The sequence below is a fragment of the Aulonocara sp. 'chitande type north' Nkhata Bay genome, linkage group LG5 (genome assembly GCF_057382095.1).
Source record: "Aulonocara sp. 'chitande type north' Nkhata Bay isolate Kocher_YH1m ecotype deep benthic linkage group LG5, A_spYH_male_GT1.1, whole genome shotgun sequence".
Classification (NCBI taxonomy): Eukaryota; Metazoa; Chordata; class Actinopteri; order Cichliformes; family Cichlidae; genus Aulonocara; species Aulonocara sp. 'chitande type north' Nkhata Bay.
In genome coordinates, this window is record NC_141348.1 from 28,119,908 (window position 1) to 28,143,897 (window position 23,990).

General features: G+C 43.1%; 1 protein-coding gene across 2 annotated transcripts in view; it reads left to right on the top strand.

Annotated features, from left to right (window-relative positions):
• foxj3 (forkhead box J3) overlaps positions 1-23,990 on the top strand; it is a 100,517-nt gene that overhangs the window by 70,382 nt on the left and 6,145 nt on the right. Inside the window, exons 3-11 of one of the 2 annotated variants that reach the window (XM_086292709.1) lie at positions 6,415-6,489; positions 9,741-9,824; positions 11,358-11,459; positions 15,297-15,425; positions 17,323-17,497; positions 19,326-19,829; positions 21,169-21,270; positions 21,824-22,015; positions 23,879-23,980. In XM_086292709.1, coding sequence (XP_086148835.1) covers positions 6,415-6,489; positions 9,741-9,824; positions 11,358-11,459; positions 15,297-15,425; positions 17,323-17,497; positions 19,326-19,829; positions 21,169-21,270; positions 21,824-22,015; positions 23,879-23,980 — 1,465 coding nt within the window. The remainder of the gene's footprint in view (positions 1-6,414; positions 6,490-9,740; positions 9,825-11,357; positions 11,460-15,296; positions 15,426-17,322; positions 17,498-19,325; positions 19,830-21,168; positions 21,271-21,823; positions 22,016-23,878; positions 23,981-23,990) is intronic. The other variant, XM_086292710.1, reaches the window with a different exon arrangement.

Consider the following 23,990-nt stretch of genomic DNA (forward strand, 5'->3'; position numbering starts at 1 on the left):
ATTTTAGGGGGATATCTGTGTGTGCAGGTGACTATTACTGTGCATAATTATTAGGCAACTTAACAAAAAACAAATATATACCCATTTCAATCATTTATTTTTACCAGTGAAACCAATATAACATCTCCACATTCACAAATATACATTTCTGACATTCAAAAACAAAACAAAATCAAATCAGCGACCAATATAGCCACCTTTCTTTGCAAGGACACTCAAAAGCCTGCCATCCATGGATTCTGTCAGTGTTTTGATCTGTTCACCATCAACATTGCATGCAGCAGCAACCACAGCCTCCCAGACACTGTTCAGAGAGGTGTACTGTTTTCCCTCCTTGTAAATCTCACATTTGATGATGGACCACAGGTTCTCAATGGGGTTCAGATCAGGTGAACAAGGTGGCCATGTCATTAGTTTTTCTTCTTTTATACCCTTTCTTGCCAGCCACGCTGTGGAGTACTTGGACGCGTGTGATGGAGCATTGTCCTGCATGAAAATCATGTTTTTCTTGAAGGATGCAGACTTCTTCCTGTACCACTGCTTGAAGAAGGTGTCTTCCAGAAACTGGCAGTAGGACTGGGAGTTGAGCTTGACTCCATCCTCAACCCGAAAAGGCCCCACAAGCTCATCTTTGATGATACCAGCCCAAACAAGTACTCCACCTCCACCTTGCTGGCATCTGAGTCGGACTGGAGCTCTCTGCCCTTTACCAATCCAGCCACGGGCCCATCCATCTGGCCCATCAAGACTCACTCTCATTTCATCAGTCCATAAAACCTTAGAAAAACCAGTCTTGAGATATTTCTTGGCCCAGTCTTGACGTTTCAGCGTGTGTGTCTTGTTCAGTGGTGGTCGTCTTTCAGCCTTTCTTACCTTGGCCATGTCTCTGAGTATTGCACACCTTGTGCTTTTGGGCACTCCAGTGATGTTGCAGCTCTGAAATATGGCCAAACTGGTGGCAAGTGGCATCTTGGCAGCTGCACGCTTGACTTTTCTCAGTTCATGGGCAGTTATTTTGCGCCTTGGTTTTTCCACACGCTTCTTGCGACCCTGTTGACTATTTTGAATGAAACGCTTGATTGTTCGATGATCACGCTTCAGAAGCTTTGCACTTTTGAGACTGCTGCATCCCTCTGCAAGATATCTCACTATTTTTGACTTTTCTGAGCCTGTCAAGTCCTTCTTTTGACCCATTTTGCCAAAGGAAAGGACGTTGCCTAATAATTATGCACACCTGATATAGGGTGTTGATGTCATTAGACCACACCCCTTCTCATTACAGAGATGCACATCACCTAATATGCTTAATTGGTAGTAGGCTTTCGAGCCTATACAGCTTGGAGTAAGACAACATGCATAAAGAGGATGATGTGGACAAAATACTCATTTGCCTAATAATTCTGCACTCCCTGTATGGTCTATCTTTAAGTCTCTTCTTTCCATTTGTTTTACTCACTCATCCACTCAATAACCAGCTATTTCCCTCCCTCTTACAATTCATTCACCCACGAGATCGTATTTCTCTATTTCTGAACAGATCTGAAGCATCCATCTCAGCAATAGCTCAAGTCTTTTGTATTGGTTTGTCATTCAGACTTGGTAACAGGTCAGTCAGAGGTTGAGGTCCCATCTTTTTAGCGATAGTATTTGCAAGGGTGTTTGCTTTAGTTTGTCTGATTTGTCGTTCTCCTCTCCCTCTTCTGTACAGATGCTTCATACAAGATATTAAATGTGGCAATAGGCCTGAATAGTATTTTTACATGGCTATTTTTTTTCCTACTCTAAAAGCCCTGTGGTACATTCTGTCTTCTTTTTCATTGTTAATGTGAAAAGACATGTTGATTTCATACAAAATGGGATAAACTTAAAACTGGAAGGATGCTGGGAATGCGTAGGCAGTGTCACCTGAACTAACCTCTCCTTACATTCAGCTTGAAACTGCCTGCTTTTACGTTTTCTCTGAAGACCTGCTCTTTTGTAAAAATGTAAATTGAACTCTGGAATGATTTTTTTATTTTTTATTGGGAATGTTTGCCTTTATGAGCAGCCACTGTGATGAAGGTCACTGTAATGTTTAACCACTGGCTCCTGACAACGTTTACCCCCGCTTATTTTCCCACAAACTGCAATGCTACAGAGAACACTTTGATCACAAAGGCAGCAAATCCAGCAGCATTTAAGTTTCTCTCCGATGGAGTTTAATCGAAACACTTTAAGAGCACCTCCAGGTCATCTCAGCTCTCACTTGGTCTCTGGAATGCTTCGGATAAACTTAGAAATGGGCTAATATGTCTTTGTTGTTAGTTGTGGGAAACAGAAGAATGGGCAGAGTGTTGGTTAGAGCCCACATACAATTCATTTTTCCCTTTTTTTCCCTCCCCCCTCCACTTTTGTTTTTTGTCTAAAAGCTCAAGTTATAGAAAGATGGTTTGAAACTAGTAAGGCCCATACAGTGGCATTGATTTATTGATGCTAGAGCACAGTGTGACTCTTCCTCTCCCTCTGTGTTCGTCCCTGTGTCATAACTGGTATGTGTGCATACGCATGTCTGTCCCAGCATGCCGAGTCCACTCCCTTGGGTCCCTGACCATGTGCGCGGGGTGGCTCCTCCTCCCCAGCTGTGAGGAGCAGGGCTCTGACATGGTCTGTCCCTTTAGCTCACTTTGAACGTTTGACATGCCGAGCGCAGAGGTCAGCCTGACCTACTTTCCCCTGGCGGTCCTTTCTGCTGAGCTGCAGCGCTCCTCAGCAGGGGGGACAGCGAGGGCGGCGCTGCTTACGCCTCCACTGCTGTCCTGGTGTGTTAAATCACCGCCATTTGTTAGGAGACACGTTCCTGTGTGTGTGTTGGGTTTTTGTTTTGTTTTTTTCTTTCTTTCTTAGGTGTGTAGGAGGCATCCCACATGCATGGACACACACACAGACACAGGTTTGTACTGAGGTTGGATATGAAGTGCTCTGTGGGGGCTGCAGGTAGATGCTGGGCAGCACTTGGGCAGGACCCCTGCAGTGAGCTCTGTCTGACTCACTTTGTGTACAACTGTTAACACCCTCTGACCTCTTCCACCTACTTTATTTCCCTCTGCTGTTGAGCCACTTATGTCTTCATACCAACTTATAGCCCACTGTCTAAAAGTAAAGACCTGCAGCTCAAACAGTGACATACTGTTTATATAGTTAGTGGTAATTGGCAGTAATTTTTCATCAGCCTGTTGTTGTCTTCCTCCCCACTCTCTCTTCCCATTAGCAAAGAAGCTATGATCTATCAAATACAGTGACTTTTGTCTTTTCTGTGTTTTTTGTTTAGCTTTTTCTTCTTGTGCTGTTGTAATATTATAACATCCCCCCTTTTGTTCCGATACCCCCTCACCTGCGTATGACCCGCAGCCTGGTGGTTTCTGCTTTAGACAAATGTGTCTAAAGCAGTTCATTAAAAATTAAACTTCTGATGTAACAGCAGGCTTTGAACACTTGACTGTATCAATGATTTAGGCCCAGTAGAAGGTCCTTAATGGATAAAGCCAACTTTCTGTGCGAGTCAGACTGCTTCTGGCTCCTTGGCATCAAAGTGACACACGCAAAAACAGAAGCTGTGAAGGAAAAATGGTTTTAGGTACTTAAGGGTGTATGGCGTTGTAGAGCTTGCATCACACACGTCCCGGCTCACACTCTCCCCTGTTGGACATGTCTCTGGGTTTTAAAGTGGCATGGGCTGGCTAAGTGGGGAACTTCTTATGTGTTTGTCACCATCCACTATGCATGCGCATTGTTTTATTCATCCTGGCCAAAGTCAAAATATGAAAAGGCAAGCGACAAATTGCAACCAAAAGGGCAAGGCCTTTTATAACGGTGCTGTTGCTTAGAGGCTGTGCAGACAAGCTGGGCTGCGATGAGCACCTGAGAGGAAAAACAGTCATTCAGTAAAACCTCTGCTGGCCGTCAGGCTGCTCTCACTACTGCTCAGCGTACGTGGCAAGTTGGTCAAGTCTATGTGACTTTTTAGATCTGATTCTTAAGATTAGTTTTTCAAGCATCATATCAGTGCACGTTTGTGTAGCATGCAACTGGATTTCACTCAGACCACATAATGGGTCTGATCACAGTGAAACCCTGAATGCTTCTGCAAGTAGTTTTGAAAACCTGATAATGGCGTGACCACAAGATGCTGCGGTTTGAGAGGTTTTCATTAATTTATTCTGGTGTGTGAGAGCAGAACAGAATGATTGTCTTTTGTTTCCTGTAGTAAAAATGTTGTAAATTTAAGTTTTTGGCATGGAGTGATTTTAATAAACCATAAATTTGTCAAATATTCTGATTCCATTGTATACAGTTCATGATTTCTGTTTTATATGTTTCTGCAGTGAGTGTTTTTGGGTTCTGAGGTTCATGATTTAGATGGTTATTTTTTGTGTGCCTGTTTTGGGAGGGAGAACACAGTTTTTACACTTGATAGTCTCTTGTTTCGAATTTTTCAGTCAACAGTGTTGCGTGCAAGTGTGGGACAGCCTTCCTGTGAATGATGTGTGTCTCTTATTACCATTGTGTTCTGTACTGTTGCTTTTTGTCTCGAGAGTTTCAGTTTTCCTTCAGGTATTTGGGTGATACTCCACCCTCACTCATATTTCACACACTGTCCTATAGGATTGCTCTTCTCTTCGCAAAGATGAACACCATCTTGAATTTGTCTCAGCTGTATTGAACCGAAAGACAATATGTGTCAGAATAGCTTCAGTGCAATCGTATTTTCTCCTGACCATCCTCATGCTCCGTTTGTTACAGTCAAATACTGTCAGTGAGACTTTTTCTTCCCCGTTTTTAGAAAAAGCAGTATGGGTACACGAAGCAGTCTTTTGGCCATATTTTAGTGAATCCAGGACTGCTTGGAATACGCTGTATGACCAGAGGTGGAGCAGAGAAGAGGATCATAATACTGTTGTGTTAAGAGAGTACCCTGCACATTTGTCCAATGAGATTTATTGTAAATACAGAAGATTTGTATGTCCTCATAAATTTGAAGTGCAGTGTGTAGTGCTACAGCACAAGCACTTAAAAAAAAAAAAGAAAGAAAAGAAAGAAGTCATAACTTTAAGTGTCAAGATGTAATCTGGAAAGTTCTCATTTAGCCTGTGGCACAGTAAGGGCTTTGACTCTGCTGTCCCGACTTAAGTGGGAAATTTATTCCTCCAGTGTAGGGTCAGAAAAGTGTTGAGCCTTGACTATGACTAGGGGATGTTTAACCACAGGGTCCTTGGCATATTGGACCAGCCAGTGGTGCAAAGGGAGCAGAGCTCAGCTCAGAGTTTACAGTGTGACCATGGCTCAGAGTCGTAAAGGAGCTTTTCTTGGCCTAAGGGCCAGGTCCGGACATCGCCTGTGGATGACACAAGGGCAGAATTATTTTCACTCCACTGACAGTTTCCCATGTATATTTTATTTTGGAGGAAACAAAAAAAAAAAAAGCATTAATCTTCTCCTGAATTGTACGGGCATTTCAGGATTATTTAACGAGCAGGATTGGCAGCATTACGACCAGCCTGCCATTATCATCCCTCCTGTGGTATAATTGCCTTTGGTGTTGAACAAGCAGCTCCTATCTTTTGCATTTAGGGGTCTTTCACTCTCTCTCTGCCTGTGCCCCCTCTCAGCTTATCTCCTGCATCCACTAAACTCATCAGAGAATCCTACAGCTTTTTAGTGTGACCATCTGTCAATACCACTCCATAAAGTGGAGTGGAGCAACGTGTGCATCCATTGGCTCTTATAAGCCCTCAGCTGGTTTGGCTCCAGCTGGATGTGAGGGCCTTACTGCTGGTGGTTAACCCAGGCCTGGAGCATCGCTCTCTAGCCCTTGTGGCTACTTCAGCCCACCTCGCCTCCCCTATCAGGCAGCTGGATGAACCTCCCTCTTCACCACTGTGGAGTAGCTTGTAACACTGTAATGAGTTAACTTTCAGAATGATCTACATAATTTATTTCCTGCCCCCACAGGAGCCCGCTGAAGCATTAATTAATATCAGGCACCGCTATCAGCAACCATCCCAGTGTGGGATTCCTTCTGGCTCCTATTTTTGGCGCCGGTGGAATTTGATATGTTGTGCAACCATAATGCAGTTTGTTGGACAGTGATGAAAGATAGTATGTCCTGGTGGTATTGTACATAAATTTGATCTCCTGCACATGAATCCAGACATGGTTGTGAGCCAGATCTAATGGCTTTGAAACAGCAGCAGGAGCGGTGACTAAACCTAAATGGTTCATAACAAGTTGCTTTTTGCCGCTACAAGTGATATTGCTCACATTTAGATATTTCAGACTTGTTAATGTGATCTGATTTCTATTTGTATTTTTTATTTCTTTATTTTTGATATGTTAACTCACCTCACATTTTTTCTCTCTCTCTGCTTCCCCCCACAGAACTCAATACGGCACAATCTGTCATTGAACAAGTGTTTTCTCAAAGTGCCTCGCTCCAAAGATGACCCAGGAAAGGTGAGACTTAAAAACATCAACTGGTAATTGCAGACACCTATGGTTGCATGTAATTGCAAGCCAAATAAATGCAATATTTAAAATTTTAAGCAAGTACCCTAAGTTCGCAGAACTCACTATTACAGCATTTTTCTGTTGTGTATCGTGCTATCTCTGGCAGAAAAATATTACCTTTGAATTCCTGCCAGGACTCTTGACAGTCTGGAAATGCATGGAATGCTCGTAATCTATTATGAACCTCCCACCCCCACATAACTGCATTTCAAATATAAGGGGAGGCTAGTTTTTTCTTTTCTTTTTTTTCCTACTTCTTCTTTTTTTATGTGCTGGCACAGACAACAGATGTGGGTGAGGAGAAGAAGCCAGACTGGTAGAGATGGGGCCATAACAGGGTACAAGTTAGGTCATTCCCAGAATCTGCCATCCATCAAGTATTTACTCCAAGTGAAGCTGAACCTACTGAGAGAAAAAACAAGAACTAAATCAGGCCTCTGCCTTTCACTTTTGTTTTCTGCAAGATTTATTCCAGGTTAATCTGACATTTTATTCATAAAAGGACCACCCGCACTTTCAGCTTCGTTCTCTTCACAATCTATCTCTCGCAACATCAACCTGATATGAAGCAATTGCTGATAAACTTTGTTGTTCATGAATAGCGAGCCTTTAGGCCAAAATGTATGTGATGGTGAGCATAGGTGTAGCCATATGTGGTATAACCTAGATCATCCTGGAAATGTCAGAGCGTGCGGTACATATGCTTAAAGAACCACACAAATAATTACACACACACACACACACACACACACGCACATGAAGAGCTACGCCTAGCTGTGTAGAGGATGGGGACTGAATGCTAATTTCATGTTTTGCTGTAATCCTCTGATATTGACACTCCTGGGAGCTGCTCCACTAAATACAAAATAATCTATTGCTGTATGGATCCCATTCCAAATGCATGGCCAACATGCTCGCATCCTTAATGTTTAATTTGGAATTTTCCTCACTCCCTTCCCCCCGAAGACAACTTCAAAGGGGCGCTAGCCGCTCTTGATATGTTGCATCAATATTGTAATGTGGCAGGAATATGAGAACTGCTGGTTGGATGAGATAGGAGAGTCATGTCGCTCTGTGTCTGTCTCTGAGATGGTGTAAGAGATGACAGTTGTTGTTGTTGTACATGTGCACACACATGCGCGCGCACATACACACACACTGTGTCTACCTCAGAGGTAGAAATGTAGCCTGTGAAGGCTGCTGTTAGTAGTCTTCCTTTTAATTGGTCTTATGTCTCGGCCTGGAGTTGCAAGGATCGCCGCTGTACTTTCTTTGTTTGTCTTTCCTGTATGAAAGGGGAAGCAGGTGACATAATTTATGGTGATGTATGAAAATAAGCTGCGTCATTGAGGGGAAGAGAACAGGCAGTGTACCTGTGTTATCAGGATCTTGAAAAAAATCTTTACAGCTGCCTTTGTTTTATTGCTGCAGAAATAGTGTGGCTTTCCTCTGTTGTTGCCCCAGACTCCAAGGATACACTTCACTTGGCATTGCTACATTTTTTCTTTCTTTCTTTCTTTCTTTCTTTCTTTCTTTCTTTCTTTCTTTCTTTCTTTCTTTCTTTCTTTCTTTCTTTCTTTCTTTCTTTCTTTCTTTCTTTCTTTCTTTCTTTCTTTCTTTCTTTCTTTCTTTCTTGCTGTATATTTGTGAATAATTTAATGACTCTTTATATGCTTTTTTCTTTTTTGCTGCCAAGTCTCTGGGGGTGGGTGTTGGAAAATGCAAAAACTCCCCTCCCATGAGGGTTAACTTAAAGTGTTGTTCCCCCCCTAATTAAGAGAAACACCACAGAGCTTGGCTTTCTTTGTGTGACACTTAATTTTGAAACATCTGTACCTGCCCATTTCAGCTCTCAGAAAGAGAGCAGTTACGTTTAGAGACTCTCTCATCTTTGCATATAACAAGGGTTTTGTTTTTTTTTTGTTTTTAAAGCAGCCTGTATCTTGTGCTGATTGTGCTGTGAATCCCCCCCAGGAAAATACTAATTGACCCCAAAGCCTCACACTCATATGAAGAGTTATAATTTTAACCCCTGATGAATATAGACCAAGCCTGGATTTTTATTTTAACAGTCGCAGCAGCGATTTATGCAAAAATGGCAGATTTGCTAAATTTAACAAGAGCAGGCTATTGTGTATGCTGCATTATTGTATAGATACTTGAAATACAGTTGTTCCATGGCCTCTCCTGTTGTTTAGAGAATTTCTTATAGAAATATCAATTATTCTCTCTGCTAAGGAAGTAATTTTAAAGGTCCTGATCTCACTTTCTCTTGACAATTGAGATTTTATCAGGGGTCATATGAAATATTAAAAACAAATTCAGAACTCGCAGGGCCTTAGGGTAAAAATCTCATTTTTAACAACTGCAAGCAGCGTTGCTGTTGGCTTCGAGGAGGCACACCATTGAAAAATAAATTAAATGGGGCGAATGCAAAGATAAATAATGCAGCCTGGTTGTGGAATTACGAGCTGCAGCCCCAGAGCCAGCCCCAACTGTTCTCTCCTCGATTAGCCTTTTGTAGACCTTAGAAGAAAGCAACACGGCAGGGCTAGCGCTGCCTCCATTCCCGGGCTGAGGCAGGATCCTTCATCCTTGGCAGCAGCGCTCTGACTTCACTACCTGAGGCTGAGGAAGTACAGCTTCAGGAAAGGCTTAGCATTTCACCACCACCAGCTGCCCTCACCAGCCTCTCATTGAGGAGCAGCCTCAGAGGAGGAAAAGCCAAGGCTTTCTTGCTAACAAAGCCCACCCACACACCACTCAAACTCTTAACACATAGCTATCAACTCAAATAAAGGCTCGGGCTGATAGGACAGATTTTAACAGAGCGTATGAGGCCCAAGAGTTCTGAATATGCAGGTATATTTCAGTGCCAAAAATGTTTGTGATATCAGAGTGGAAATGTCTTAATCCTGATTTGTTTTTTCTTTCGTTTGTTTGTTTTCCTTTTTTCCCATTTTTAATTTGACTTTTTTCTTGACTTTAATGGATATTTGACATTTAAGAGGCGGGTTGTAAAGATGGGAATGACATGAAATTCTGGGGTGATGTGTGACAAGAGTCCCAAGCCATACTCAAACCATCAAAGTTGCGTGCTCTGTAACCATTCAGCAATGAATGCAGGGGAATTTCTGGGGTATCATGTGAGAAAGCAGTCTGTTTTATCATCTCACAGGCTTTTCTTCTGTCTGCAGGGCTCTTACTGGGCCATCGACACCAACCCAAAAGAGGATGCTTTGCCTACACGGCCAAAGAAGAGGCCGCGGTCTGGAGAGCGGGTGAGTCTGATAGGAGAAACTTAACATTCTCTGCAAGAATATGCATTTATTTAGATAGATAGATAGATAGATAGAAAGACACACACACCCTTCTCCTCCTTCATTCTTGTTAAAGCGTTAATATCTGTGTGGTTCAGTATATTTTTTTTGTGTCTTTACCTTGCATCTGCCTCAGTGTTGTTTTCCTTTTGCCCTTCTTTCTCTCCCACTTTCCCTTCACTCTTTCTCTAGCACTTGCAGACGTACACACACACACACACACACACACACACACACACACACACACACACACACACACACACACTCACTCAGACTCAGTAGGAGTTCATATCCAGACTTTATGTAACTACCTCTTCATGCTGCTTCGCTAGCCTGTCATGAAGTGGGCTCCTTATTAATAAACTATGCCTCAGGCAACCATTACATACATTACATTTTGCACTCACTTTTTTTAACAAACATCAATTAATGCAGAACTGTGTGCAGCGGCTATTCTGAATGGGAGCTTTTGTCTTTAATTATGCATGAGCTTCATCCGCCCGTTAACGTACGGCTGTACAGGTTTTTACTGAGCTGCTCAGATTGACCTGGCCCTTGGGCATCCCAACACAGGGGGCTCTCGTCTCTTCCTTCTCCACAATGTGGCTGACCAGAGGCTACGATGAAGAGAAATTCCCCAAGCTGGCGAGGGAGACTCATATACACACACACACACACACACACACACACACACACACACACACACACACACACACACACACTGTTGTCTCTACCAGACACAAACACATAGACTCCATTAATCTTAAAATGCTGTTTATGTAGTTGCCTCATGGCATCCAAATACTATCAGATTCATTCAACAAACTGTGGTATTGCAGGTGTGTGATCTTAGATACACAAAGCGTGCCTTGTTTTTAGTGTTTTTAGTACCTTTGTTTTTTGAGTGTGACACAAAAGCACGCACAAAGCGAAGAGGACTCTGTTTTCTGTAGGACACGTTTACTGCCCCCCTCCTCCCCCACCCCCCCAGACCCTGCCTGTCTACAAAGGCTTCCTTGAAGGGTCTCACACAGTGAAATTGAGAGTTTGTGAAATCTCATTTATGTTTAGCATGAATTTGTAGCCATTCCTCTTACAGTAAGCAGTTTTGGGAGACAGCCACAGTAGAGTTATCTCTCACAACAGTGTACCTATACTGCAAGACAAGGGGGTTACACGTGTGCATCAATATGGTATGTGTTTGGGTGGGAGGTGACGGTGGGGTTTGGGGTTTCAGACCTATTTTCTTTTTAGTTTTTTAGTTTTTTTAAAGTCCTAAATCAAGTTGTGTCTCTGATGTATCATAGAAGCAGCTCTGTTTGTTTTTTTGTTTTCAGATCTTGCAGATGGATATGAATGTGATAGCAGCATGAAATTTGTTACCAGCTTTAATACAGGTTGCTCCTGCAGTAGTGGGATCTCGTGTGTTTAATAATTGGATTACGTTGACTTCTTTTTTGTTCTGCCTCCACTCCCTGCCCCCAACCCCCACAGGCTTCCACGCCGTACAGCCTAGAGTCAGAGTCTTTGGGGATGGAGTGTATGATCTCTGGAAGTGCCTCTCCAACGCTGGCAATCAACACTGTGACTAACAAGGTACTACAGCCAGCAATCCAGCCTCCAGCTCCAACACACACCTGGCTACACGGCTGCACCCTGACCCCACCCACTTCTCCAACCACCTACAGCACTATTCCCCACAGAGACAGGAGCACTTTTGTGAAGGGGAGATGCAGGCGCGCACACACACACTTTCACACGAGCATATGCTCATGTGCCTAAAGCTTCTCTTCATCACAACCCACACCAAAATACACAACTATGTGCCCTGCTGTACCTTTTTCCTCTACAACAACAGGCAGCAGGCTCTTGTTATCTTTAGTGCGGAAATATGATGTTCACACTGGTGCTTGCCTTTGCAACCTGATAGACTTGCACACAGTCTTGTGCACATTTGGAAACAGAATACTCCACATGCTATTTGGGGTTTCTGTATTCACACCTGTAGTGCAGGTTGACGCCCGAAAAGTTGTTTTCTCACCGAGTGACCACTCTACAGGTGACCACCCCGGCTGCTGGCTCTGTCTGCTCTCCGTGGCTTTTCTTTTTCTTTTCTTTTCTTTTCTTTTTCTTTTCTTTTTTTTTTTTTTTAAGCATCCGTGAAAACATGGAAACACTTGTACATCATAGCGCAAAGCTACAGGGACTGCTAGCTGTTAGCTCTGAGTGTGCTGCTCACTCTGAAATTTAAATAGGCTTTTTAACCTTAAGCTCTCATCCTCTGAGCCCAGTGGGGGCAGCTCTCAGGAGTACTTTTAAAAAGCCTACAAGAGTCGCTTATTTCCTGCAAGCATTACAAAAAAGTATGGTTTAACGTGAACAGGGGTGTTCACAGAAAAGATGAGTTAGTGCTTGTATGACAGAGGCTCTTGCGTTTCAAGTTAAAGGCAAGAGTCTGAGCATATTTCTGCGTGTGTTGTAATTTTTATGCATGCACATTTATGTTACAGAGCGTTTCTGCTTGTTTTGAGGAGCATGTCGGTGACAACTACCTAGGGGCTGTTTCTGTAGCAGACAGATTCATTGGCCAAAGTGTGGAGACAGATGACCCTTTTCCTGTTTGAGTACTACAGACAAGCACTTTCCACCGATCTCCACCACCAGCCGCTGCATAATAAGGCCCTAATGTTAAGAGCTGACAGTTAAGTCTGGATCCCTGCCATTGAATACCTCCAGCTAAATAACTTAGACGAGTAATAACCGACATGCATAAAAATGACACCCAAAAAACCCCATCAGCTGAGCAATTTCAAGCCAGTTTTGTCTTCTTTTGTTCATTTGATTGTGACAAAAAGTGTTATGGCAGTAAAGCGAGCAGAAGACAAAGTGGAATAGCAACAGATCTGAGGTCTGATGTCCTCAGAGAGAGCTTGTTTCTCACTGTCTTACACTGTAAACACACAACAGGCCACGCCTCTTTCGGTGCTGCATGCCAAGCCACAGGAATTCCCTCTCTGTTTTTTTTTCCTCCTCTCTCTCTCTTTCTATTCTAGTCTCTCTCCCTCATATTCCCGCCTTCTCGCATAGACCAATGGGAGAAGCTGGCAGGACGACTACTGAACCAGCAAGAATCTTCTGTCTAGCATTCCTCACACGATTGTACTCCCTCTCCTCTCACTTTGGTGTCTTTCTCACGCAGACTCAGACTTTTCTTTGCCCCCCACCAAAGATTGTGTTCTGAGATTATCCTAAACACTGGCATTAAAGTTACAAAACTTTGGCACTAATGTGTGGATGATCGAGAGGGGGCAAGGACAGATTGTTGGAAATATGCTTGCTAATGAATAGTTGTTCTTCTCCTCTCATCTCCTTCATGCATCTCATACCCTTTTTGTGTCTCTTCCGCTGTCACCTTGTGTCTGTGCGATCATGCATGCGGGGATTGTGCCGAACATTGGCTGGCATTGTTGGAGACACCTGGGCTTTGATTTCATAATCCATGTCTCATGCACCAGATTAGGCCCCCATGTAAAAGACACCTCTGGCTTTTTACTTAATTCACTGCTAAGAATAGAACTCTGACTCGCTTGCCTGCTAGCTGTACACAGTTTTTACTGTGGAGCTGCTCCTGCCTGTATGAACACGCTTGCCTCGGCCTCTGTGTGTTTATGTGTGTTGTTCTACCTTTGTGCACGTCCGTTGCTGTAGCAATGTATGTCTATTATATGTTACATGCTTCTATGTATGTGGGTGAGACGCGACTGGGTGTTAGCCTGCGACGGTGCGTGTTTGAGTAGGCATCTTCACTCAGGACTTGGTGTTGGGTGGGGATGGGGGTTCTGGGTAAACCACAGAGCACTGAGGTTTTTGAAATCATCACACTTTATGGTTGAATGGTGTAAAAATAGATTGTGGTGAGAGACTTAAGGCTAAAAGCTTGTTTTATGACTTCATTACGCATAACATTTATATATCTGTGGCACGCTGTTTTTGATTAGCATTGTAGTGCTGAGTTTGTAGACGTGCTTAAGCCTTCAGTCTTAGCTGCTCATTGAGTTCCCTTTTGCGCTAATGAACGCTGGAGCCAGGCCCACACTGAGTGGAAGAAGGCTAGAGTTGCCTAATGAGCTTCTTTTACCACCCCCTTGTTGTCCTCTTCCTCTGCATCACCCCTCTTCCTCAAACAGTGTTCTCTGGATTCAGCATTTGCGCTGTTCAGTTGTTGTTTTTTTTTAAATTGCACTATTTCTATCTCATTCTATCAGTGCAGAAGCCAAGCTCCATATTAAAGGCTTAATATGATCTGAAGCTCTTGCTCTGTGCTCTGGATTCGCACCAACATATTAGTCAGCCGGCCAATCAGTCAGGGAAGAGAAGACTGGTCAGGGCTGCCTGAATTTCCTCACCTCCTTGGGGCCGCTGTGGTGCCACGCTGTGGCTCAACAGAAAGACAAGAGGCTTCAGTCCATTACTGCTGCTACTGAGAGGCAGGGTGCTGGACAAGCCGGGCCAATCTGCCTGCCTGAAGGCTACTACAACTGCTGTTTCATTGTGCTCAGCACAGAGCCCACTCTGTTGAGCAGCAGTGATGAGCAGAAGCCACCATGCTGCACTCACACATGGACAGGCACACACAAATCTGAGAATGCCATGCCTTCTTCCACTGCAACACCACCAGCGCGTTACTGCCATTCTTTTCTCACCAAACAAAACTCAGCACATGGGATGGTCTCTGTGGGTGTCATTATATTCATTATCTGGATTATTCTTCTTACTACTGTCTTAATTGTCTGACGGCACACTTTATTTGGGGAATGGCGGGAGGACTAAACCTTGTTAGACAATAATTAAGATTGTCGTCCTGAAGTGCCTCGGCTAGTTTCGCTCCTACATTGAAAGGTCAGTGTCTCGGCTGCACTGAAATCCTTTGTTAGCTGTCCCAAACGGATTTGCGCTTGGTGAGCAGATGTGGCTGACATCGCCAGTAGCATGACCTTTAGTGATGGGAATGTCTCAGCTGTCTCCAGACCCCTTAACACATTCAGATGGAACCCCTTAGTGACTGCGGAGGGTGTTGAGCAGCACCCCATCTCTCTCTCTCTCTCTCTCTCTTCTCTCTCACTCACTCACTCACTCACTCACTCACTCACTCACACACACACACACACACACGCACACACACACGCAGTAAAGCGAAAAACTATTCTGCAATTATGACATGCTGTTGCATGCAGCACACACACATCTCCTGGCTTCACATTCCCACTGCTAATATCATTAAACTGCACACCAACATTACCTGTAACACCAATTTTCTTCCAGGAATGCTGATGTACGAGTGCATTTATTTGTGTGGTTGGGTTTTTTTTCTTTTTTCTTTTTTCTTTTTTTTTTTAAGACATCAAGGCTAATGCACATGTGTATGCGTTTCAGGTGGCGTTGTACAACACAGACCAGGAAGGGAGTGATAGTCCAAGAAGCAGCCTTAACAACAGCCTGTCTGATCAGAGTCTGGCCTCCGTCAATCTCAACAGCGTGGGCAGTGTGCACAGCTATACACCGGTAAGAACTAGGATGAATGTTGTTGAGTGAATTGTCATTTTTATGGATTCAGCACTCTAAACATAATCTTAAATGTTCTCTTGATTGCAAAGTTTAACTTTCACATTGACTAATTTAGAAAGGCACTAAAGATAGACAAGCTCTACCTCCCCTCCTAAAAACCCCCAACAAAAAACATGAAACATCAAAAGTTAATGAGACCTGGGTTGGTTGATTCAAACAGCCATAAAACAAGAGGAAACACCCTCACCTGCAGCAGTGTATTTAAAAAAAAAAAAAGAGCTTTGGAAAAATACAGCAGCAGTTTTATTCCCTGCACTGTACAGTCTCAGGAAATGCATTTTTCTTCTGATCACCAAACACCTGCAATAAAAGAATGGGTTGCTACCCTCTCCCTGAGCCAGTCAGGCTTGATACAGATTTGACGTGGGCCGCGTCTTATTGAGGTTGACCTAAGCGGTGCCATAAAGACCTCAGGTTTATTTGCAGCAATTAATCTGCATCGTTCATGGGAACAAAGAAAAAACAATAAAGGTGCCAGGGCAGGTTGTTCCTGCTGTTCTGCAAAGAGTCAATAGTGTAGAACAGTGGGATTTTTTTTTTGTTTGTTTCTGGCTCTTACTGAATATTTGTAACAGGATATTTATATAAATTTGGTGTAATTGTTGTTTTTTGAGCACTAAGCACTTACAGCCAAATGATAAATTGTCATTGTGTTCATATTTTTCCAAGCCGTAGGAGAGCCACAGTCGCTAAATGAATGAAAATGAAACACTGCCAGGCTTAGAAAGTGTACTGTATCCCATATTTTATCTGCTCAGAAAGTCCCTGGAGTCTTTCTTCAGAGGAGCCAGCCGTAGACGGTAATAGACCGAGGTTCAGGGTGGACATGAGCTGGAGTACAACATCAGGAAGGGGGTTAAGGGAAACAGAGAAAAATGTGCACACTCCTGGAACCCAGACAAAGAGAAGTGCTTCCTCTGATGTCCTCCCACCAGAGATGCCCCCTCTTTGGTGTGGTCCTCCTGCATCCTAGAGCGCTCCGTGCTCCAGGCGCTGGGCATCGATCGGCTCAGCCTGATGGATGTGCTCGCTCTCTCTTCTCTGTCTCTCTCTCACTCTCACACACAGCCAAAGCAGCAGCTCGCAGTAAACACTCCGGCTTTATTATCACCTCTTCACTCTTAGCCTTGCCAGTCTGTGAGCCATGCGCTTCAGCAGCGTGCCCACATATTGGAAGAGGAAGATGTTATGATCAAAAATTGGACGTGAACTCTCTTGTAGTGCTAGCCCACAGTGGTAACAGGTCAGGTCCTACTTTGTGAAATAACCATGGTTTTGTGTTGCTGCACTTGCTGTGGTGAATCTCATAGATAAATTCTTAGCTGGAGGGGACGCTGCTTGCCGTCTCACACCCAGGGGCAGTGCATAACATTGACTGCCCACACAAATACATGGATAAAATGGCTGCTTATTTGTACAAGGTATTGCTATTGATTTTGTTTTAAATACATTTTGCTTAGCCACCTGAGTATTGGCTTTGTGTCCATTCGAGTTGCTCTCTTAATGTTGTGTGAGCCAAGGCGGTAAGCACTGACCTAGATTGTTGTGCTTCGCGTAATTGTTCTTTATATGTAACATGACTGACACCCTTTCAGGCGGAAATAGACATTGTAGCCGTCACTCCTCAGAACAATTAAACCATGCATGTGTTTGAGAACTGCTTTATATTTGATGCGGTTCCTTGATAAGGTGAGCATGGTGTGGGTATCTTTGAAAAGTACAGGTGCTCCTCTACAGTAATCCCTGTAGCTTATACCTTAACCAGTGAAACATCAAACAAAGTGTTGGTCACTTTTGTAACTCTTTGCTGTCGTTACTCTCTTCATTTGTCCAGGTGACCAGTCACCCAGAGCCTGTGTCCCAGTCTATGAGCCTCCAGCAGCCTCCCCAGTCCCAGTATAACATGCCAGACAGGGACAAGCAGCTCTTGTTCTCAGAATTTGAAGATCTCAGTGCCTCCTTCCGCAGCCTTTACAAGTCTGTTTTTGAGCAGTCCTTCAGCCAACAAGGTAAGTGGGCTCACGGGAGCATCAAGTGGAAACCTAATAGAGGGCCTAAGCTTCAATCATCAAGGAACAGGATGATTCTCAGAACGATTTTCCTAATGCGGGTTTGTTCTTAACAGCTGGGGCTATAGAGAGTCTTTAGGCACTAATGAGGTTTACAAAGAATTGAGCAGGTTTTCAAACAGGCTGACGAGCCTATAGTGGAAATCTATACTGAGTATTTTCACGATCTTCTGCCAGAGAAAATGTAAAAACCACCTCATTTAATATACAAAAGCAGAGTCTGAGAGTCTGTCTATTTCATTAACCGACGCAGGCTTAATTCTCCACACGTTTCTTCACGTTAGACAAATGCTGTCTGCATCTTGTCACATGTCAAGTTTTTCACGTAGGGTATGTTTCATCAGATGAGTGGAAGAGGTTGCAGGCAGCTTAAGGCCTCAGTAAATCTGTTGGATTTGAGGTTCATTTGTCATAATGATGGGGAATTTGTATCATATAATACACGGTGTTGGATAGAGCACAGCTTTCCAAAGGGCTGTGAGTCCCTGCAGAACAAAAAGCAGTTTTGCTTGTAATCTGATTGACTGATAAACATGGAGCACTTGACAAGCGAGTTATGAGCAAAGTCGACTGAGCTTTCTGTGTATAACCTACTTTCACAAATCAAATGCATTTCATGCTAATGTTTTCAAAGAGTTCCTCTCCTTTAATCTATCATCTATGTTTCATTAGTTGAAAGTTGTAACCTTTTTTTATGTGCATAAAAGTGAAATCTCTTAGTCAGACAAGCTCTAGCAATTAAAAAGCGTAAATAATCGAGCTAGAGGATTTCACACTCTGCCGCTGTAGACAGTGAGCTAATTCACTGGCTTTGATAATAGGCAATGAGCTCGCATTATTATTCTGGTGCCGCGTTAATTGCTTTCTGTATTTCCCTCGTTGGACAATGGGCTTTCTGTGCCGATAAGAGATGCACCTTTGTCACCCCTGCAGTGAGTGTTACGTGCCGATTGTGGAGGTGCAGGGCTGGAGTCAGCTCTAAAAGCACTCCAGTGAAATAGGTTTACTGTGCCAAAGCTGTGAAGGACAGTGCCTCTTACGACCACTCCCCGGCACTCAGATGATTGCAGTTGGGTGTGCAGATGTTCATGCTCCAGTCATGTCTGCGCAGCAGCACGATGAATCTGTCAAAGACGGCGTAGCTGGAGAAGAGTGTCGACGGCAACTCGAGACAGCGAACCTTAGAATCAAAACTGGTGCTGAGTCATTCCCTGACACGATAAAATGGCAGCTGGCCTGTCTCACTACTTAAGTACAGGAGGCCCCTGTCCCATTACTGTCAGATGCTAAGACTGATGACCTGAAGTAGATGTTTAAACATGTGTTGGCTCCCGACTCTTATTTGTGTTTCTGCTTAAGTGCCTTAAATGCATTCGATCCTGCAACCATGCGAGTGCATTTGTTTGGAAAATTAGTAGCAGCTGGAGCTACGGCTAAATATAGTTTCATTATAAATTAATTTTCCATTATTTTTAGATTTAGTGATTCCCAGGGGCCAGGGTAATGTCTACAAATTGCTTTTTGCTGTAATAGAAAATGGTGCAAAATCTAAACGTGGTGATGAGAAACGTATAAAAGCAACACATCCTCAAAAGTGAGAAGCTGAAACAAGTACCTAAGTAAAAAGTCAAATTATATTGAGTTAGTTGTTGAATAATTTTTCATAATTTTCCTTGTTCCTGCACTGATTGTCTTTGTTTTATTGTAAATACAATTAAAAATTAATTGTGTTAATAATTCTTTACTTTATTGATGTTTTATTTTTCAGGTCTGATGGGCATACCGGCAGATTCCTCCCAGCAGACCCACACCTCCTGCTCCTATCAGCACTCCCCCAGTGGCACCATTAGCTCTCAGAACAGCCTCTCAAACAACCAGTCTAACAGCCACCCTAACAGCCACTCCACCAACAGTGGTCAGGTTCCCCTGTCCCATCCTGCCCAAGCCCACCCTGGCCACGGCTCGCCCCATGCGCAGCACCTCTCGCAGCACGGGGGCCCTCACAACCAACACAGCCAACACGCTCAGCACAGCCAACACAGTCAGCACCCACAGCACCAACAGCACTCCCAGCATCCCCAGCATGCTGCGCACTCCCAGCACGGGCAGCATCCATCGCAGCACCAGTCCCACAGCCAGCACCCGCAGCAACACACGCCACACCCCTCTCAACACACACAGCACAGCCAGCACCCTTCTCAACATGGACAGCAGCACCAGAGCCTCTCCCACCAGCCCCATCCTACCCAGCAACAAATGGCCTGCAACACAGGTAAGGCCCTCTGTCTGTCACTTGTCTGTGGACCCAGCGTCGCCTCGTGTTGTTCACTCTTCATCCTGTCCATCACGCAAACCACATGTAAAGCAAAGACACCGTGCTCACAGCTGAATTGGATTTCTTATCGGTTCTCTTTTTTTTTGTGTGTGTGTAATAAAGCACTGAGAAATTGTTTTAGATGCTGAAGACTAAAATCATCTCCTGATTTATTATCTGTGCTGTTGAGAACAAAGCAGTGCTGAAGCCGCTGATTTCTGCAGCCTGTCCAGTCACCTGGCACCTCCTAGTGGCCACACCACAGCACTGAACTGTTTAACACCCCAAAAAAGGGGGTTTTATATTTGGCATTGACTTCTTATTCATTTTTCAGAAAAAGACTGCCAGCAAAACCATAAATGTGACTAAAATGACCTGACCTTTATGTGTAGACATTATTGTTGTTGTCAGGAAATAATGGCTTGCCATCGCCAGACAAAAGCTGTTTTCACACAATGCACCCTTCAACCTTTTTTCGACATTACCCAACAGAGCTCCTTTTAAGACTGCAAATGTCCAATGCAGTCTGATCAGACATTAAATGATCTTTTTTGTATGTATTTTTGGAGCGTAGTGGAGAGAAAACAGGAAAACTGGGAGAAAGGTAAAAAATGGCTACGGGGCAGATGCAAACCTGGGCTTCTGCATTAACCTTTTAGCAAACTGATCACATGCTCAACCCTGTGAGCTTAACCTACACCCCAGACATTAAATAGTCTTTAACCTGCTATCTCTTTATTACAATATCGCTGTGAGCCCGGAGGGAGTAGTTATCCTGAAAATCCTGAGCAAGAGGGTCATCATGTGTGCTCCCTCACTGTAGCCTTTACCCAGGCCACACCCTGTCCTAAACCAAACAATGAGACTCTCCTTATGTGTACTCAGACAGCTGCTCAAATCTCGTTCTTCCGATACTGTCCAGAGTTCATGTGTGAAAACGGCTCAGTCCCCAAAATGTACAGTTGTAACTGTTACCTCACATTTGAGGTTTAAATTCCTCTTAGCTGGATAAAACTACAACAGATGAGCACTAAAATGTGTCATGTACAGACAGAGATTTCAGTCCTCATACCACATGGGTCCATATTAAATGGGTTGCAACTGGCCCTACTCGGTGAGGGGGAAACTCCATTTGAACCAGAAGGAGAGGCAGACACGTTCTGCCAGAGCAAGTGCTTCTACAATTATGACTGAAACTGTATTTGTCCCTGGCGTGAACTTGGCATTGGAACCAAAATCACATGACTTTGATCTCTTACCTTGTAATGTTACACATAGTATGCTGTGTGTGTTGCAGGTTTACTGTCTGACTGGTACCCAAATCTGGATGCACTGAAAGAAAGCTGTCGTATTGCTAGCAGCTATAACTGGGCTGATGTCGACCTTTCACCTTACCAAGGTGCGGTTTGGTCACTACAAGTAGATCTCAATCCATTTGCAGTTATTAAATTTGATAAGTGAAGAATTTATAAAAACCTTTTGCTGTCAGATTTACCTCCTGTCTAACATGTATGCAGTCAGAAGATTTAAAGCTAGAAGCTGACAGTACAGTAATGCCCCAGCTTTTGATTGAGTGCTCAAATGTTGACTCTGTGGAGTTGATTACCAGTTTAATTAAACTGAGCTCTTCAATTAAATAACACTGCCTTCAAGTTTAATTACCAAAACACCAAGCTCAGCAGGTCAGTTTATCCAATTACAGTCTAGGATTGCAAGGTAGGATGTTTTTAAATATCACCCACTGAAGGTTACTGACATAATGAATATATATTGCAGCAAAGTTTTTGCTACTTGTTTGTAAATTAGTTTGTCATTTACTAAAATTTATATTCTGTGGAAAGTCAACTGGAGCGGTTTCACACATTTCATTGTCACAAAATTTTATTTTAAGTCAGTTAAGTCCAGCACCACCTGCTTCTCGTGTGCTAAAATGTATGTTTTATCTTCCCAAGGACTGAGAGAGAGCATGAGACAAGCAGAGTTGAACAACTGGTCTCTGGAACCCACCCAAATCGCAGACCTCTGCTCATCCATCAACCAGTTTTTTGCCCGCACTGGTGTGATCCAGCCACAGGGGGAAGTGCAGCCTCCCGTTTGCCATGGCTCCATGCACACCAACAAACCCAGCCAGCACCTCAACGCAGGTTAAACAGCTGATTCTTAACCTTTCAGCCCTAATCAGAGATCATTGTTGTCGTGTAAATGTGCATGTTTGTGGGTCTGAAATGACTATCGACTCAAAAAGAGTAATCTGTATGTTTCCTTTGATTGGAAATCCAGTAATCTGTGTAATGAAAGATTCATCCAATTATATTTTGACCCTTTTCCTTGATTAGTTTAGTTTGTATTTCATTATACAGTATATGAATGCTTAATTGCTTAAACATCAGCTTTCATGAGGAAGTCTTTTTGCCGTTGCACATTAACAATTGTTTATCTGGAAGATTTTTCCTCCTTCCAAGTCAATCTCACAAACAGTTTGCCTGTCTTTAAGGACAAATATAGATTTGTTAGCTATGAAGCACTGGTTTCTACACCAATAATAAATATAACTTGACCTTAGAGAGGAAATAATTCACAAATGGATAAAAGTACCAACACTGGCACTAAACTAGGAGAGTGTGAACACTACCCAACCTTATGAACTTTATAGTGTAGTTACATTTAGTTGCATGAGTTATAATAATAACGATGATAATAATAGCAATAATAATAATAATAATAGCAAGCAGCTTGGCTGCACAGTGGTGCATCAGATGTCTCACAGTAAGAAGGTTCTGTGTTTGTACCTGTCAGAGGACACGCTTGTCAGTTTAATTGGTGATTTTAAAGTGGCTGCTGGTCTAATGATAAATGGTTATGTTTCCCCGTGTTAGCCTGTTAAAAAAAGACACTGTGCCAGGATGAGCGAGGTTAGCCAGGGGTGAAGAAGTCTTCATGCATGGAATAAATTGTCACTGTATCAATCCTAAATGTCTAGACTTAGTTGAATAAGGAGAGATTGTCTGGAAGAATTGATGATTTATTGAGATATATACATTTTGATTAATAAGCTATTTGGCGATTAGACTCCGATGAGCAAAACTGAGTCCCAGCATGGATAGAAACTGGGATGGGAGGCTTGGATGGGGCTTTGAATGACCAGGCTGAGGCGGGTATCATGAAAGAGTCTGAAAGGAAGAATGACAGACGAACACTGAGATTTAACTGGTCGATGGCAGCAGATGGCTGTCTTTCCCTGTTTCCTCCTGTTAAATGGGAGTTCTTTCTTCCCAATATCGTCAAGTGCTTGCTCAAAGGGGGTCCTTCAATTGTTTGGGCTTTTGGTCTTTTATTGTATGGACTTTACCTTACAATATAAAGTGTCTTTAGGAACTCTATAAAAAAAACTGAATGAATTTTGAACCAACTGATTGGTTCAGAGCGCAGAAAAGAAAATGATTGGAGTATTGGGAAGGAGGAAATGACCTAAAGAATAGAGTAGGAAACACTCAGGAAAATCAGGCAGATGAGTGAATACAGATCTTCTTTATTGAACATGTGTGTAAGCTTGATTTGTGTTCCTCATAGTGCTATCAGAGGAGTAAAACAGTAATTCCTCAACCTACCTGCACAATGCTGTGTAGTTTAAAATGTAGTTTTACTTGAAACAAAGAAGCTCTGATAAAGTTTTAAGTTGTAAATTTTAATTATTTATTGTCAAAGTTCCTGAAATTTACCCACAATTTAAATTTTGTGGTAAAATGACTGTTTCCTAAAACGGAAATGGTGGCCAAACTGGAACATTTTGAAAGTGGCTACTGAGGATTTTCAAAATAATAGGTCCTGAGTGGCAAACATGCACATTTTGGTGCCTGTGTCCACTCAGTGTTCATTCTCTCCTTATTTTATATGACTAATTTTAGTGGCCTGAACAGATAAGAAGATAAAACAAAGGTTATTTGTCAGCAAAGGTGTTTTCCATCTGGTTTAAAAGATCTTTTAATTAAAGTTTCCATTTTTCTCAGCAGGAAACCTGTACATGGACTCCAGACAAAGTATGTCCATGATGGTTCCTCCAGCATATCCCCACATGCCCCCTATGAGCAGTGCAGGACCCACTATGACAGGTGACATATA